Source organism: Rhipicephalus microplus, chromosome 6, assembly GCF_043290135.1.
Source record: "Rhipicephalus microplus isolate Deutch F79 chromosome 6, USDA_Rmic, whole genome shotgun sequence".
Taxonomy (NCBI): domain Eukaryota; kingdom Metazoa; phylum Arthropoda; class Arachnida; order Ixodida; family Ixodidae; genus Rhipicephalus; species Rhipicephalus microplus.
The window spans coordinates 129,229,299-129,248,147 of record NC_134705.1 but is presented as its reverse complement, the minus strand read 5'-3'; the positions used below and the strand labels follow the sequence as shown (position 1 = coordinate 129,248,147).

The following is an 18,849-nucleotide window of genomic DNA, read 5'->3' as shown; positions in this document are numbered from 1 at the left end:
CATGGTATAAAATGAATGCATGGTGAACTTAAGTGACAGGCCCTCACATGATAATAATGGCATGCGAGCCATGTAAAAACATGTCTAGATTCCAAGCTCGTGATGCGCTCATGGTCGTTTCATTGGCTTCACATACACTAAATTTGGTATTACGGGACGTCAATGGATGACAAAGTAATGTGATGGTGCAAACACGATAATATGACATGCGTATCATGTGAAAACATGACGATACGCTATGCTCATTATGCACTGACGCCCGTTTCGCTATTTTCACATACACCAAATTTGGTATTACATGACGCGAACGAATGACGAAGGTAAATGACTTGTCTAAAAATGATAATCATGGCATGCGTGTCATATAAAACATGACTACATGTTACGCTGATTGTGCATTCGCAGCTTTTTCGCTAGCTTCACGTATGCCAAACTTAGTGCTACGTGACGTGGGTGGATGAAGAAGGTAAATGACATGTCCAAACATGATAACCTTGGCATGCGTTTCATGTAAAACATGACTACATGCTGCGCTCATAGCTCACTAACGGCCCTTTCGCTAGCTCCACATATACCAACTTCGATATCACGTGACGTGAACAAACGATGAAGATATATGACTCGTCGAAACATGATAATCATGACATGCATGTCACGTAAAACGTGACTACATGCTACGCTCATAGCGCGCTCGCGATCATTTCGCTTGTTTCACGTAAACTAAGTTTAGTTTTAAATGACCTGAATGGACGACGAGCACAAATGCCACGCGCAAACATGATTATCATGGCATGGAAATCTTGTACGGCCCAATTTACGTTCGCCTCGTAACGTTGTGCTGATTTTAATGTGGTAATTCAACCTTCCTCATTCGTGATTCACATATTATCGATTCCCACTGTACATGGCATCTACCAATTTTCACCATTGTGGTTCTGTCACGCTCACATATTATGATCATACGTACGTCAGTATTTTGATAAATATGAAACATATATCAGACATTAATAAGCTCTGTTGGTTGTGGACATTTCAGTGAAGAGAAGCGCGGACATCCTTCGAACACTGTTGCACGGGAGTACAAAGGCTGACATCGCTTCGTCGGAAGGGAATTTTTGGGTGGTAACAATAATACACAAAAGCCCAAAGTCTAATGTATATATGCTTGGTTTTCTGCTTCACCGAGCAAACTCTTGTCGCAAAAACAAATGAAAACGAAATAAGATAGTTTTCGTCAGACCAACAAGAGCCAAAAATTATTCCGGCACCCACCAATTAGGTAAGCAATTTATGAAACTTAGCAGGATGCGAAATAAATAAAAAGTAAAACGGAAATGTAATTTTTGCAACTGCAAAAGCTTATGTGCGTATGCAAAAGCTTATGTGCATATTTACAAAGAAGCTTCAGTACATCTCATAAAAATGCCGGAAGAGCCAAATAGTGGGTTATTCCAGGGCTTGGGGTTGTTAGACACAACCGCGATGATAGCCAACAAACAAGCAGTTCAAGAAAAGCAGAAGGAACGTTAGCTGCAATATTTACAATACAAACAATTAAGAAATTCTTTTAAAGAGGACAAAAAGAAAACTAGCCATCGCCAGGGAGAGAACTTGCTACCCTCGGATAGATTGGTGGACCATCTGACATGCTATTATGGTAGCACTGGGGTCCGCAGCCTTTTGATATGGAGTGCCGAGTTGCAGAAGCCGTCTCGGCGGGGACCGCATGGGATAAGGGCGGTGGGGAGGAAAAGGGGTGCTTTGCAGGACGAGAAATAACCCGGAGAATAGGCAGTGATGTGAGAAAATTTGAATGAAAATCGTGTTTACGCATCTATTTGTATGTTTAAACTTATTTGTAATATAAACTGCTACGTCGGTCTCCAAACAGGAAGTCATGGTTTTGACGTCATGCCTTGGAGGTCGCATAATACCGTTCCACGGGCTGTATGAAGCTCGCACGTCTGCGTTGGCCGACTCAGCATCGGGAAGCAGTGCGCGAACGCGCTAACAGCGCTTCACAGCAAAGTCAGAAGAGGACTTTTTTGGCGCAAGCAGTAAGGAAAGACCAAAACTAACGGCTATCTACGAGCGACGGCTTTTACTAAAAAGAACCAACACAAGTTTTACTTGTGTTGGTTCCCGTTCATTCAGCTTTTCTGTGACAACACAAGGCGACGCTCGATGGCTGCTTTTTTTCATCAAACGAGCACCACTCCAAAATTATAGGAAGTGAAGGTTGCTCACTAGGAGAACTCGCATGCCCAACTAATTTTAATACTTCCTCACCGCCGTGCTCAGCCTGAGAGCAGCCACCTGTCCGGATTTTTGAATTATTCTGACCAAAACAATATAGCGTAAGCCCACGTCAGCCCGCGTAAGCATGAGCCCGTGTAAGCAGGGCTGAACTATAAATATTGAAACTAAGAACTTGCCAAGAAGTTTTATGCAGGCTGGACAGCATTGGCAGAAGGTCGCGTTCTGCTTCACAATTCCATCGCAAGTAGCTTCGTCGACTTGTTTGCAGCGCACTCTTCCGCAGTAACCTGGCGGGCACACGATGGCGGCCACAGAACAACCAACAAGCAGCAAGAACAGCGCCGCTATAGTGAAGACGGTGCAAACCTTCGATGTTGCCGTGTACATGGCTCTCTGCTGATGAAACGTAAGGGTTGTCGACACAAATCCAGAGATGGAATGTTTACCAGAATTTACATCCTCTCTATCGTTACATGAGTATAAAGCGAGCCACCCGAAGCCCAATGATGTAGACCCGAGGCTAAGAGACATGCAGATTCATGGAATCTGCGATAAAAAGAAGAAAAGTGGGTGCCCATATTTAGCAGTATTGCTGCACAATTCCACAAAGCAGTTCACAGTGTTACCGAGTAAGCATGGCAACTGTTGGCGCACCCAAAATGTCACATATTTACGGCAAGCTAACACCGAGTTGTCCTGAAATTTTTCAGAATAATGCATCACTATTATCCTTTATTGCAATAAACGGCGAAAGGTGACGTCTATATTGTGTTAACATGTCAGTTGAAGTAGCACTGTGCCTCTTCATACATAGGTTACAGAGCACGATAGTGCCACGACACTAACTGCATTTTTGTTTGAATGGAAATGTTTTTGCGAATGTTTTGGTATTATTATTTATGCGGTAATTGAGTAACGACATGCAATGACTATTCCGGTTCCTTAAGTTCGGCTTTCTGCACAATATCTGTTTGATTTACGGCTAAACAGCACCGTCCCTACCAGCACATTGCCAGAAAGTGCCACCGACGAAGAATTTGCTTAGCTTCACGTCCAGATTATGCATATGATTCACTATTCAGTGACGCGTACGTTAAAAAAATGTTTGTGAATATGTTTGCCGTTTCTATAACACGTTGTACACGGTAGCATGCTCCAGAATAAAATACGTGAGTAAAAATACCATTACATACTTTCCTGTGAAACAGATACGTATAATTGAATGACATCATTACTGATATGCACACAGGTGCTTTTACGGGTGCACTATTCGAAAGACTACAATTACGGGCTCTTATTTTGCGCTTCAGGACTTCGCCTAAGCAAGATCACAAGCGCCTATATTGGCCAATGTAAACTCCAGAAAAAGGAAGCTTACATGTTATTTCTTTTGTTCAGTTCTGTTGCGAATATATATATATATATATATATATATATATATATATATATATATATATATATATATATATATATATATATATATATATATATATATATATATATATATACGTGTGTGTGTGTGTGTGTGTGTGTGTGTGCTAGTGGAATAGTCAGGATGAACAGTGGAAGTGCCTGAGATAAGCGGGCCGACGTTTAAGTACGAAGACCTGTCTTTGTAAAACGCACCTTGTTAATCTCGGTGTGTTAGTTTTAAGGGGGTTAATATTGACGTAATTTTCGAGTGGTGGCACGTGTCTCTGTTGAAAATTGCTGTCTAAAAAGAAAAAAAAATTATAAAGCAGAGGAGTGCAGTCCTCACTGCAGTACACTCTGCCGTAGAAGGTGCTGTTATCTTGAGAGATAAATAACGTACATCTGAAGAAAGACATGTGTGACAATAATATTAAGCACTGGACACGTTGATAAGGCTACACGACTGACCAAAATGACCAAGACATAACATTATCAGTGTGAAGACGATATGCACCAGTACAATTTAGACAGGAAGATTAGAGCGTGTTGTTGGTTTATGGCAAAATGTACATATATTACGGTACGCTAAAGCTGAATCATGAAAGACATGAAATGTTTTTACGTACGCACCCCGTCGACGGGCTTGCTCTTAAACACGTCAGAGATGTTGCTATATTACATTAGGTTCAATTCCAGCACTTACTAATTATTTGTTGTTCAATAATTGTTAAGGATACGATTTTTAAAATTGTACAGCATGGTACAATGTATCTGCAGGCATTATACTGCATAATAAAACTTGATGTATGAAGGGCAAGAACTTTTATTATGGCTTGAGTGCTGCTGCGAAAGTTGTTTGTTCGTAGACCCTTTTGAATTCAATATGTTTCGTATTCAGCATTTTGTTCAGACTCCTAATTCAGTAAGCTGACTTTTCAACCCATTCATTCTTGCTGCCAAAGCTCGTTATTACTCGCGTAACTTCTTTTGTAGACATCACTCGGTTTCCATATATATTGTATTGACTATCAAACCACAGCATGGCAAATGAGACACCTCAATAAATGTTGTTGAATCACCGATGCAATATCGATAAGTTGTGAAATAAAACTAGACCACATCAGCAGACGAGACTGTGTTATAGGCGATGTGTCGTCCTCTAATACAAAGTACAGTGTTCAGACGGCATTGTGCACACAAGTGACTTTGTTTTGTTTTTTTGTATAAAAAGACAGCCGGAGCAAAAGCGACCATATACAAGCGGTAAATATCCTATAAGGTAGCAACAAACTTCAGTTTATAGCCTACACACCACTAAATTTACATAAAGCTATGCCTTGCTGTACCTGTTACTGAAAACCGATAATTGCAAATAAATATTTAACCTTCGAAAATCACTGCGAACCGTTGCTTGAAATATTTCATCTGAAATGTCGACATAAAACTTCAGTATCATTTCTTGAGAACAGAAATAATAATCTCGCAAAGTCTAATAACAAATCACTGCTATGAATGAATAATCAAATCAGTATTCAAGCATTTCGCAAATACGACGAATTTGACGCTCGACCAACACCAGACCTCGAACGAGGAAAATCTGTTGGTAGATTTCAGATCAAACGTTTTTAGTATGCATTACTTTGCTCTGTTATATGCACACGTTCGCGTACCAATCCTATTGTTCTACAATTACACTACACAACAGTTCCTTCCATTAAAATTAAGGCCTAAATTCACAGAGCATCTTATGTTTTGCTAAATTTTTTTTGCTAACATTTGTTCCTGTCGTTATTTGTGTGAGGACTCACAGCACATTTCCTTAGTCGAGTGGCAGTCCGAATTTGGGTATGTATTCGATTCCCTGCCAACGCGCTCACTAAAATCTAAAATATACACAGAATTGCCAAAACATTGCCTTGAAAAGTTGGCAATATGATTTTCAATTTACCGATCTTTACCTTCTATCAATAATTTTTTCTATATTTGCACGTAAACGCAGACGCCGCGTTTCCCTTCACTCTGCTATTCCTTTAGCTCTGAGATTCCGAGAAAATATTTTTTTCCAAGAAGTAGGAAATGCCAGAAAATGCCTATTTCTCACAAAATGTAAATAAAAAGACCAGCCGCTGTCCCCATGGAGAAGCCTCCTGATCACACCTTCTTTTATTCAAACACATCGGTCCTGATCTCTTTCCAAACTCATCAAGCCTCTACGCTCTTCCTATTTTCTTTGTATTTATGGTGACGCTGCGCTCAATTTCCAACAGCAATCTTACAATTACGACGTCGAAAATAGGCGTAAAGACGCACCTTACATGTTGGATTCTTTAAATAAAAAATATTGTTTGTGAGAAAAAAAAGCCACCCTGTTACTCAGAATTTCAGCAGTGCTTATTCAACTGTTCTTTGCAGCCAGTTCACGACCGGTAGGCTGCAGTTACAAATGAAATCGCTCCTGGACATTGATGAAAAGAGGAACTCACCGTATGGAAGGCTTTAAGATCTCTTTTCAGCTATCGAATAGCGTAGCTTTATAAAGTGGTCGTCGGTACGGGATCAGGAGGAAAACAGAGCCGAGGTCAAAGTGCCAACGGTGTACGATTGCCCGCTGAACTGCAAAATAAATAAATAAATAAAAATCTGGATGGATCGGGAGCACCTTTGCCAGGCTGTTTATTGAAAGAGACACCATAGAAAAGTGCTGCAACGCCTCGCTACTCTGGATATCCGGAATTTAAATGTGAAAGAGTATCCCTTTTATCAACAAGGATATCATGCAAGCAGCCAGCGGTGCAAACTTGCTCTAGCGTGTGTCTTCTGTTACTGCAAAAACAAAGGGGCGTTTTCTCGCTTCTCACGTAGTACCGACCTTTCATAACTTTTAGTCTTTTTGTCAACAGTGTTCTGAAGCACCTTGTCATTAAATAACAGGCAGGCATGCAATTTCGGAACAATCACACGGCTTTTTAGATGAAACTTGCGGAAGGGTGGCATCCTCTAGGTTCTGGAGCTTGAGATATTGCAGGCAGCAGCGCCATGGCATAACAGGAATTCTGAAGTTTCCTGCGATCCCAAAAATATTAGGAGCAACATTGTATTAAGGGAGGAGAGGGGAGTGTTCGGTGGGGCCTGGTGGTAATTAAAATATGGCTCTCCACGCTTCATTTGATTATGACTTAGTAAGTACTGCGTGCAATATAGATGTCGATGGAGTTTTACAAATAGAATTTATGATATCAAGTTTTCTGCTCTCCGCGCTATGAACGCCAACTGAAAATTTTGGAATCTTGTTTTGTGAAATTGCGACAACTTCAGGTCATATATAATGTTGTCGCAAACTGAGGAAAAAACATCCATGTATTTTTATGCTAATACACTCGATACCTTATAGGAAATTACAGATATAATCACATTGTCGCCTGCTTAAACGAATGTTATGCAGTTATGCCCCAAAGGGGTTGGTATATTTGTCCAATTTTTTTGTAGAATTTTTTTCTGTGGCATTTTTCGCAGGCGCGCGATTTTTGAATCCATTCAACTAGCTTGTCGCAGTGTTCACAGCAATGAACGAGAGAAAAACATCCTTCCACACATTCATAAAGCATAGACTACTATTTTCCTCAATGAGTGCTGGCTCCGGCTTATCACTCATGAGCGTTTCCGTAGGTGTGCTCTTGGGGGTGGGGAGGAGGGGGAAGAGACAGTTGCCCTTCTTGTAACCTAGGTGGTGCATGCCGAATTAATCCTAGGCAATGGATAGGGAATAGTTGATGCGGCTGCGGCAGGTTGCAAAGTTACCCTCACATATGAACCTAAAGGCATGGTGGTAGCGCTGCGACAAACGTTCACTTTGCCCCCCCCCCCCCTCCCTCCCTAAGAGGACATCTGCGCTCGCTTATGTAAATGTCGTCCACATGGCGCCCCCAAACGCAGGATGTACCAACGTGCAGTGTTAGACAAGAAATAACTCACCAAAAACACTGAACGCATTCTCCAGTACAGTGCTATGTAGATACATGCTCTGAAAAAAAAAAGAAATACACACTAGAATACTAGGAGTCAATTTTTAACCATTATTTTTACGTGCACTGCGTATGAATAATAATGATTCTCGTGGTTTAATGTCCAAAGACTATGGTATACATTATGTGAGAAGCCGTTGTGAAGTGCTTGGGAATGTTTGAGCATCTGGTGTGCTAGCGTGCACTAGCATCACACAGTACGAGAGCCTCGACCACTTCGCCTCAGTTGAAATGCACCCACCATGACCACGACCAAACATGTGACCTTTGAGTCAGCAGCAGAGCGCCACAGTCAATACACCGCTTCGGCGTACACATGCTCTGCTTGGTTTTCCTGCAAGTTACTTCTACTTATATGCTTTTAGTCATAAGTACTTACTGCAAAGAAAAAACAAGTGTATGTTTACAGTAAGCATTAAGGTCAGTAATGCTTTGAATCGCAGCATAAATGAAAAATGGCGCTAATCATGCGACTCGACGGTGACGAACACATCTGTAGGTGCTCTGCCCCTTCATAGAGACAATGCATTCTGTAGCGTCTGTTGGGCTGCAAGAAACTACTAAAGGAACATGATCCTGCCATCATTGGAAACCGTATCAGATGAAAGCAACGTGTGCCCTTCCAGAAGTAGTGGAATGTTTATCTAGTACTGATATAAAAAAAGCTTTGCACAATATCAATGAGTGTGTAGCAGCTGTAGCAGCATTGAACATGCATGCATCTTCATTGAAGCTTGCTCAGACATCCCCCTGCCAACGACTTTGTGGAGCAGTTGTAGAAGTTGTCGGTGAGAGCGTAAAGAGGTGCGGCAAATACAATATCGTCGCTGAGAGAACGCAGAACTTAGGCTAAGGCCGTCATACCACGTCCTCTTAAACAGCTATCGAACACAATGACTGGTGGTGGTGGTAGTGGTTAGAAGATGAGAGAAGGCACCTAATTTCTGCAACCCGGTCGGGAGCACGGCGCAGTGCCTCAATGACTGGATTAGAGCGGAACGCAACGAACGTCTAACTCCACTCTCTCCTGGCCGGTATTTTCTCGAGTCCAGGAATAGGGACGCACCCAGTCCTCTCTTGAAATACATTTCTGAAATAGATATATTCGAGGTGAATGTAAGCGGAGAACGCGAAGAAGAAGAAGAAGAAGAAGAAGAAGAAGAAGAAGAAGAAGAAGAAGAAGAAGAAGAAGAAGAAGAAGAAGAAGAAGAAGAAGAAGAAGAAGAAGAAGAAGAAGAAGAAGAAGAAGAAGAAGAAGAAGAAGAAGAAGAAGAAGAAGAAGAAGAAGAAGAAGAAGAGCCAGGTAACTGTGGCACGCATCCATGCTTGTGACGTAGCCAAGAACTGGGTAGATATAACGAAATACTTTTATTTTGAAAGCTTACTGTTTTTAAAGAAATGGGACGGATTAACAGAAAAAATTGAATATTACAACTTGATAAAAAAGTTACGGACATAAAAATGACGCAGATAATTTCAGCAACAGCAATAAATAAATTAATAAATAAAGTTATTTGGAAACAAGCGATTTAGGTGTAATAAATGGTTCAACAACCTGAATCTTTTGAACCTTCAATAAACACCTGGAATGCTAAGGCAGCTTTCCCGTCACTGAATCATAAGGACTAAACCCCCAAATAAAGTAAATTTGGAGTGTAACTTCAATCTTATGAGATGGAAGGCGGCACCTAATGTGATTCGCGCAATGCGGCGCATCTCATCAAGATAATAGATAATAATCTTTTTATCAGGAACTCCACAAAACCGACTATTTGGGAATTCAGCCAGACCAGCTCTCTTTAAATAAATATTGAGATGAGTAGTTTGACACCACAGTCTACTGATTGCGATCTTCACCTGTACGCGTGCGACATATTTTGCTGTTTCAACGGTGATTTCGGTGTTTTTACTCCACTGTGTTTAATATGGACGGTAGAGAAAATTCTTCTAACATGATTTTCCTCCTAATATAACAAGTGAACTACCAGGCCATCTAACGCATCCGCCATTTCACTGAGAAAAAGTCTTTAATATTTTGATACCAAAATAATTTTGACGAAAAGTATATGTGTAAATGTAAACTAATAAGGTATATATGTTAAAGGAACCCTAAAAGTGTGAAGAAGAAGATAGCAACGTGCAGAATCGCATCGCCATTGGCTGGTAAGCTCGGATATTTTGCTCTCTGGCTACGCATTGCCTGCTATTGCTGCTATTGTCGCAGTCATTGCAGACCGTAATAAGCCCCCGTAACAAAAGAAAAAATGACATCGGCTTAGATTAACTGCAATCTGAGAATCTTAATGCCATTATTTCCGCTATCTTAAGTTTATTATTAGCGGATAAAGTAAATTTTAATCTAAATTGTGCCCCAAAATCTCTACGCGTAACGTCCGAAATTACAAAATTGATATCTGGTATTTTCGCGACAATAAAATGATGGAATTTTCTTAAACTTCCTATGCTAGATCTATGACAACCTAATATGAAGATGTACTCAAATGTCTCAAGAAAGCTACGTGGGACCACTTAGACACCTTAAAAATTTATGACGTCCCTGTGTTTCGTTCGGAAATCTCAAAATGGCGTACCCCTGGTGTTTTGTTTTCGAACATTTTTCTCCCTGAAAAATATCATGCCGCGATAAAAGTGACGCTTGCGGGATTGTGAAATTGTGCTTTACTAACTCGCAAAACATCATTTACCTTCTTGGTGTCCTTTAAAGCCAAAAGAGAGAGGTGTGCGTCATGCAGGTGTTCTTGATATCAATGAATGCTTAGAGCGAGGCTGCAGCTTGGGCTAACGTCTTCGCTACGCGGTTTGATAAAGCCTTGACAAAATTGCCCCTTTCGTCTTAAAAACCCGCTGAAAGGCACACACGTGTAGCAAGGGAGCGTTGCTGGAGACTTCATCGCTGAGGCCACGATGCATTACTGAGCTTTGTCGCTTTCAGACGCCGACAACAACCCAGCAAACAAGAGCACTGTGAGGGAAAAGCGACAGATAGAAAAAGCGGGTTCGTAAGGTTTCCGGAGTGTGTGACCGTGGGGTTGTAAATAAAATGCCAGGCAACTGTTGTGGTGGACCGAAAGTACGTATGTTTAACTCAAGTTGAGACAACCTTTTCCTTGTCGCAGTCAGATTATGTCCTTTTTTTTTAATGTCCTTTCCGTAATGAAAATACGTCATTGAACTCTTGGTGTACCCCGGCGTAAAACACGTTTGTGTTAAAAGGCAAATAAACTCTCGCTCCCCAAGTGACCATCCTGTCTCTGTCGCTTTGAATTTGGCAACACACACACACACACACACACACACACACACACACACACACACACACACACACACACACATATATATATATATATATATATATATATATATATATATATATATATATATATATATATATATATATATATATATATATCACTACAACAAGGCATAGCGAATCAGTTGCTTTATTTCATTCACGTTCAAAGGCTCTGGAAACGAACAGAATATATACTAGGTGAACATGTCCGTGTCGTGATTACTTTCCCGGCTGTTTTCGGGTATATGTATATGCGTGTGCGAGGAGAAGAAAATGTTTTTATGAACTGGCGGCTTTTTCAGATAGCCGTTTATAAAGTATTTTCCCCTGACCTGACACAATTTGTTCAAAAAAGCACAAGTCGTTGATTTTCATATATTTACATCTTTATTTCAATGAGCTTCTTTTCATAGCAATGTTCAAAAATATTTAATTAACACATATTTTTGCTTTCGGCTGATGACCAGTTGAGACTTAAAGGTGGACGACAGATTCTCAATGTAATACCTTGCTTTGACATATCAGAACTGGTGTATACGAATCGCAGAAGCGTCAATTTGCATAAAGATTTTCCCCAAAGTTAGAAAAAACTTAAGTGTTTGGGGTGTGACTACACCCCAACTTTTCAACAAAAAACATACTGGTGCACAAAATGGCTGTCAGACGCCATTCACAGCTGCTTAAAGATACACTCATACATTTCTGGCTTGAGGCGTAGCTCTGAGAACTCCATGGCATTGAGGAGCCAAATATTGATGACCCTTCACGAAGCCCGGACAGCCGTAATAGCCAAGGAGGCTCCGTAAAATAGCTCATTTCACAGTGTCCAGGGAACGAGCAGCCTTACTTCGGCAGCGTGTTTCTTTTTCTTTTTTTGTATACATCAAGCATTCCTCATCATGATAATTTTGTCTAGCCAAGATGCCTGTCGCTCTTACCATCTACTTTGTGAATCTTTCTCAACCAATTCTTAAAGAAACTGCATGGGAACCTTATATGTTTCAGATGGAGTTCTTTTCCTCTTTATTAATAAAACAATCTTCCTACTGTGTGTAGGCAGATTGAATTAAGTGAAATATTTGTGTGGGCTTGCTACTTGAAGATACACTCATAAATTTCTGGCTTGAGGCATGGCTCTGAGAACTCCATGGTTTTGGGGAGCCAAATATTGGTGACCCTTCACGAAGGCAGGACAGCAGGTCGACCGCCTGTGCCATCACTTCCTAATCTGTTCGAGGACCTTGTGCATCCTCCAGGGCAGATTCTCAATCCAGAAATCTTTCACGAACGCCGACATTATCTTTCCCAAGATTGAAGCAACCGTCTTGACGGTGTCTCCCGCACCGTCAACTTTCACGTCCAGGGTTTCGATCCACTTCGGCGAGACCCGGACCGGCCGGAGCGTCACGTTGTTCTCCACTTCGTCCACCTCGAAGTTGATGCAGACCTTGACATGATTCGCATGTGTGGCGACGATCCCGGACTTGCCTCCGCAGTACTTCCAAGGGATTGAAATCTTCAGTGGTGCCCGGGACACCAGGCTAACGTCAACGCGAGGCTTGGCGTTCTTGCAGTAGACGCGGACGGTGCCGTAGCGCTCCAAATGAGACAGACCGGTTAAGGTAGTCTCGCCCGTGGTGATGCCAGGGAGTACTTCGTTGCCCTTGGACGTGTTGCTTGATCCTCTACGAAAAATGTACTCGTTTGGCATCTGAGCCAGAAAGCGCTCCGTCAGAACCTCCCAGTCTTCGTCGGGTATGCGACATTTTTCTGCGTCATTAAGATGAGATTATGCAAAAAGTAACGTGTGCGTCTTCTAAAAAAACAGGAGACAGTGATCAAATAAAAAACAATACTGGCGAAAGCACAATAAAACGCAAAATATTTGAATCATTCATTGAGTGCGCCGATCACAGTGTCACGGAGATTTCACGTATTGTTACAGAAAAATTATTAGAGGCATATCAATACGCAGATAAAAAAGTTTTACTTGCGCTGTAGTAAGGCACACATAAGAATTTTTGTTTTTACTTCATGTCGGGTCCTGTGCTAACATTGCATTTATTACTAGACAGTAAGCACTGTTGAGGTTGAATGTTGAAATTCGAGAGCCATGATGAAAAAAAGACATTTTTATTCTGTAGCACAAGCTAATTTATGTAAGACCAATAAAGGTGTTCTACTACACAAGCTTCTGCTTGGACATCATTCTGTTTCGATTGGTTTTTACAGAATTTCAGTAGAAACTTGTTTTTAAGTCTCTTTGATTACAACTTGCGCGCCACAAATGACAACAACCCTATTGCTACCCGAATTTTTTGTCTTCGTAATGATAATGTTTGAGTTGAACTTCGTGCTGCTGCAAAGCGAAGAATTTAAACGGTAGTTTACGTAACACTTCAATAAATTTCATGTCAACACGAGACCAATGCTTGCTGAAATCAGAGTGCGAACTGTCCAGGATATACGCAAGAATATACATCATGAAATATTTACAAGCGACATTGCTCGTTACGCATGCAGAGCCAACCGGTTCCCGCATGATTTTACTAAGAGAGGAACCATTGCGTTCCGCAAGCATGCAGCCAAATTACACTACTAGAGTGTTGTCCCAGATTAGATCGTAAAAGAAAGAATACTGAGCGAATATGTCACATGACAACTATCACTTCTTGCATCCAGAGCTTGCATAAGGAGTTCAAATTTATTACACCTATTTGTGTAAAGGCTCGATGCATGTGCGAAGAAATGGAGCCGCATATATATATATATATATATATATATATATATATACATATATATATATATATATATACGTGTCTGCGTGCAATCAGATTAAATTGGCAAAGATCTGTAGACCGAGGTATATTCAGTACGATATGGAGCCGCGCAATACTCGCGGAAACTCATGCAACTCTTAAAAACGATGAACGAAAGCAATGATTCTGACAGTCTGACCGTTGTGATTTAGTCAAAAATTATTTGAATCTAAAATGAAATAGAAAGTTCACAATTTTGACCCAAAACTGCTTCGCATAAACGGAGAAAATAACATTTATAAACTATTTTCAAGCATTATTTTCTCACAAACAAATGAATGATGGTGGCGTAATATACTTACCGGGTATTGAAGCCGCCAGCCCGACCATAAGGGAAACAAAGAGCAGGACTTGATGCAAGGACGCCATTTTTTCTCTGTCTAGGCACCAGCAAAATCCGAGCGAAGGAATAATAACAAATCAGAGCGTCTATCAAGTGTTGACGTAATACTGGTACTTAAGAAAAAAAAACAAAGTAAGTTATAATTCCATGCACCAAAACAATAGCTTTTTATTACAATGCGCAGCCATACCGCCAGCTATTGGCAGTCACGCTACCGGAATCATTCAGCGAAGTTGAAAGTCATTATTACCTAAATAATGATCAATTTTGTATCTTGAATCATCAAAAGGAAATATATGAGAAGGTCAAAAGGTTCGTGATCGTTAATTAAAAAGGATTTTCTTTCGATTCCCAAGTCTTCACAGCCTGTTTGCTTGTTAGGACAAAAAATAATATACAGCAGTTCTACACCTGGTTTATTTTTTGTTTTGTTTTGAGGACAATTGATGAGGGACTGATGATTTATTCTTTATATTTTGAACCCTTCAGCAGCGAATATAGTACAGGCGTGCCAATTAAGCAGGCTCTTCTTGAGTACGGTTTATATTCTGTGGTGTTCTAAAAACGTAAATAGTTCTTCTTGATTGTAGTGCGGATTCCGCATATTACAGGCCTTTGGAAGTTATAGAGTTGTATGTACTGTTCATACTTTAGCAATTATTGCTGTAGTAGATACGCAAACATCGTTCTCATACCCATGTTTGTATCATTATTGACAGAGCTCAGTTTAAAAATGCCGTACCCGCTGCCGAAACGTCGCGGCTGTACATGTATTTTGCGCGAGTTGGTTTCGCTTTGCCTCTTTGCAAAAATAATATCCGAGAAGCAAGAAAATAGAGCAAATACGTAGTCTTGCGTTATTTGAGAGGGCGTCTAAGTTTGTAAGTCAGAACAAATAAGCCTATTCTAACGAAGACTCAATGCTCTTCCTTCACAAATCCTGTCTGAACAAAATTTTCCAGCATAAGTAAAGTATCACAAGAAGTGCGAATGTGTGCTAAATATTCCCAAAGTCTGATATAGGCACAAACCACGAAGGAACTCTGGGCGCCAGGCGACATAATCGATAAAATATCGCATATCTAAGGTCATTCAACCAAGCACGCATACTGCGTCAACCCATCAAAAATAACTAGAAAATTAAAAAAAAAATGTTAGAAAAGTAATACGCACCACCTATACCTGAGCGACCGTGTGGTGTTGTCGACCGGCTACAAGCTTCTTATATCGCAGGCCCACCAAGCACGTCTATTTATATAGCCTCGAATACAGGCAACACTTTAGCGCCTAACAACACACGAAGCGAAGCTCAAAAGTCTCAAGATGGGGAAATGGAAGACTAATGGGCTGTTCTACCTGCTAACTGAGCACTATAGGGGCTGAATTAACGATGCACCGTGGTGTTTGCATAAAGGAGGAAGTCATCAAGACGTCTGAAAAGTGCGAGACCTCCGATGGTTTCATGTTCGCGGCAAGCTCTACCGAAGGTATGGTTTAAAAGTATATAACACACAATGTGCGGTGTCACGGACGCCAAGAGACCATCAAGCAAGGCAGCCGGAGCGGCTATGCCACCGACGTCCTTGTGCGCGTATTGAACCCTGGCCAACGCGGCGCAACCACCGCATTAAGTGTTATGGGATACGATGCCTGCATAACGGATTTCTTTAGTATTTGCAATACGAAACGGTCGCTGATTTCATGGAACTCAAAGGTTGAGAGGTCATTGCTTGGCATCTGTGCGATTAATCAACGGCGTAACTTCTGCGCCCGAAACGCAGTAAACGTTTGTTCATTGGTGTGCGAGTGTTTTTGAGGCAGTAGACATAATTCTTAAGCGTCTCATGAAATGTCTGCCAGCAGGCGTCTCTCATATACATATGGTGGTTTTGGGACGTTAAACCCCACAAATCAATCAATCAATCAATCAATCAATCAATCAATCAATCAATCAATCAATGTCTACCAAAAAACGTACTCATATTTCTTGTTCATACTCCATGTAATAATAGATGGACTTGAAACGCAATATCTGCTAATAAAAACGACAAGTTGAATTTCGAGTGGGGCTATACGCTGTAAGCAAAAACTATCCGAGTTTGGGGTTTTTGCGGCTCATGACCTCGGAAAACTCTCTTGCGTTTAAAATTACTACCTCGTGTAGGAGTAAAAGATGGTACATGACATAGTTTTACCACCACCTCTCAGGCAAGTAGTAAAAAGATGTCAAAATCCAGTTTCGCCACGTAGACAGTTTTCCATCACGTGATTTTTAACTTGCGTTTTAGAGTTTATTACCACGTGACTGCAAGGTGCAGCTGCTTTGGTGGCTTTTGCCCAATACCCCCATCGTGACGCTCTCAGTGAATCCTAAAGGTACGCGAGGACCACAGATTTATTTTTTTTTTTTTGGCATCGGCGTGCCTCACGACTGACCTCGAGTCAGCGCACTTTCACTGTAACTGGGGGCAGCATAAGCACAACAAGCGAGAACAGCATTCTGTGAACGAAAAAGAAAAAAATACAGGGGGATCTCACAAGAAGGAAAAAAAAAGAAAGAAAACCTGCTGTGGAAAGTTGTCCTGCATATTTTCGCAAATTGTTTGCTTTTGCTTGGCGGTGGTGCCTTGGAGACAGACGGTGCAAGAAGCTCGGTATCTGTGTGTTTGGTTGGGCTGATGGATCTCACGTGTTTCCTACATCGTCAAACGACAGTGCGCTTCCGAGCGCCTCTGAACCTGCACGTCGCGGATATCTCGCTTCCGAGCCGAATCGCGAATATCTGCCAGTGGTAACAAAATCAATCTGGTGTCATCGTCCGTGCTTGCCTACTGGAGAAGCAATAAGCAAAATGCTTCACTCTGTCGTCGGCACCGAGCCGCGGCCGCCAGTGACCAGTGGGAGTGTGTCGCCGGGGCAGGTGAAAGAAGCATAGCATATATTTTGTTCCACAGTAGGCGATGTCTGCGTGAGTAATGTGCTGCCCGAATGGTCCACCTCATGCACCAACTGTTCTCAAACATGTAGCGCGAGGCCAATACGAGGCAGACGGAACCAGCAAGCGGCTGCCGGTGAGCACGAAGAAAACCCGGACGGTGGTCTTTCGTTGGAAGTATGCATACACCACCCCGTCCCCGTAAGATAGCGGTCACGTCTTCATTTGTGTCTGAAATGATGACGAAATTCGCACAGGATGTGTGTTCTGTGATCGCCAGCTCATCAGATAGCCGTGCTCCTCGAAAAGACCTAGTACGCCGTCGATAAGAAGCTTGTGTGCAGGCGTGCACCGCTCCTCTACGCCCGTTGTGATGAATACGTGCTGCTACTGTGTTTGTGCACCGTCGCTCAATGAAAATCATTGAGCCACCATGGTTTGTGCGTACTTATGTATATTTTATTTACTTGTGGATCAGGAGTGCTAACACGCGTGGGGCCATGAGCCCGGTGTGCCAAGTAATTATTGGATACTCAAAAATGTGAGATTGGGTAGATTTATAATAAAATGTCGGTGTGACATTCAGTTCCCTGCAGCCCACCTTAAGTTTACGCATGCAGCTTCAACCGCTGTTGTTAATCAATGTAAAAAAAGAGCTCTCCTACCGGTCCTACAGAGCCGGTCAAAAAGTCGTGCCTATACATACCGGATTGTCAAAGTGTAGTTGAGCAACGCGTGCAGTCTGTTCAAGTGGTGTTTTATTCTGCATTTGTTGTGTGTGCGTGTTTGTCTGTATGTAAATCTATGTGTCACCAATTCTGCCGTTTAATAAATTCATTCAATTCTGCTATTCCATAAATTAGTCGACTCTGGGCGAATGCACCCGTCAATTTTTATTTTTTACCACCAGAAATAACTCCCAGAAATAACCTCGAAAACCTTGATAAGGCAGTAAAAATTTACTCGCTGTATACTCGCTCAAAACCTCACTGGGGTAAATAATTACTACTCTCCCTATGTTCAAAAACTCAGCACGAGAGTAAACTTTTACCTCGATAGTAGGTGGTAAAAAAAAACCCAGGAGAGGTAGCGCGCTAGAGGACAAATGGTTTACCCAGTTTTTTAATTTATTTCAGGTCATTTTCGTTTAGTGTGTAGGGATGAATAAGGCAACCTTAGATCATGATAGCAATGGGCAAATGCGATAATACTGTTACGAGAAGAAACCAGACCTACGGTTGCAGAGTTGGTATATTCGCAGTGATCGCAGAGGTTTCCCAGGCGGAGATCAGTCCCGTCGTTTTCCTCTAAATTAAGAGAACTTCCTCGTTCTCTTTACCGCAACATCATCACTATTTCGGTGGGAGTAGCTCCGTCCCACTGCACATGATAGAGCACCAGTTGAGGCGGGGTATACGGCTTGAGCCTAGCGACGTGAATAACGTCGCTGTTGACTTGAGGTAGCAAAGACACATCAGCTGGTGCAATCTCGTACGTCACGTCACACAGTTGGTGCAAGATCTGGTACTGACCAGAGTAGTGACAGAGGAGGTTTTCAGCCAAGCCAACACGGCGTGAGGGCGTCCAAAGAAGGACAAGAGAACTTAAAAGAAAATTGTGTGTCTCGGTGCTGGCGATCGTTGCGTCTCTTTTGAGAAGCTTGCGATGTTTTGAGGCTTTGACAAGCAACCTCTCGGGCATGGGCGGCCAAAGTAATTGCTTCGCGGGTGTAATCAGTCGTTGAG

At 41.8% G+C, this 18,849-nt stretch overlaps 1 protein-coding gene and 1 long non-coding RNA gene across 3 annotated transcripts; both read right to left on the bottom strand.

Moving 5' to 3' along the window:
* Positions 1 to 2,509: 2,509 nt before the first annotated feature.
* Positions 2,510 to 7,691, bottom strand: LOC142765493 (uncharacterized). The gene is made up of 3 exons (XR_012884290.1): positions 7,645 to 7,691; positions 6,156 to 6,285; positions 2,510 to 2,805 (listed from the first exon to the last, which is right to left on the bottom strand). It is a non-coding gene; the product is annotated as an uncharacterized LOC142765493 (long non-coding RNA).
* Positions 7,692 to 11,375: 3,684 nt separating this feature from the next.
* On the bottom strand, positions 11,376 to 15,379 carry LOC119167386 (uncharacterized). Of its 2 annotated transcripts, none has more exons than XM_075865472.1 (3): positions 15,343 to 15,379; positions 14,129 to 14,202; positions 11,376 to 12,777 (listed from the first exon to the last, which is right to left on the bottom strand). In XM_075865472.1, the coding sequence occupies exons 2-3, from the start codon at positions 14,193 to 14,195 to the stop codon at positions 12,224 to 12,226; spliced, it is 621 nt and encodes a 206-aa protein (XP_075721587.1). In that variant the 5' UTR covers positions 14,196 to 14,202; positions 15,343 to 15,379; the 3' UTR covers positions 11,376 to 12,223. The 2 variants fall into 2 exon arrangements, with proteins under 2 accessions (XP_075721587.1, XP_037274755.2); XM_037418858.2 differs by having other exon boundaries at positions 14,129 to 14,206; positions 15,343 to 15,376.
* Between the last annotated feature and the right edge of the window lie 3,470 nt (positions 15,380 to 18,849).

Coding starts and splice junctions, on each gene's coding strand:
- LOC119167386 (XM_075865472.1), bottom strand. CDS start 14,195: ATGGCGTCCTTGCATCAAGTCCTGCTCTTTGTTTCCCTTATGGTCGGG. Junction 12,778..14,128: donor GCTGGCGGCTTCAATACCCG/GTAAGTATATTA, acceptor TTAATGACGCAG/AAAAATGTCGCATACCCGAC.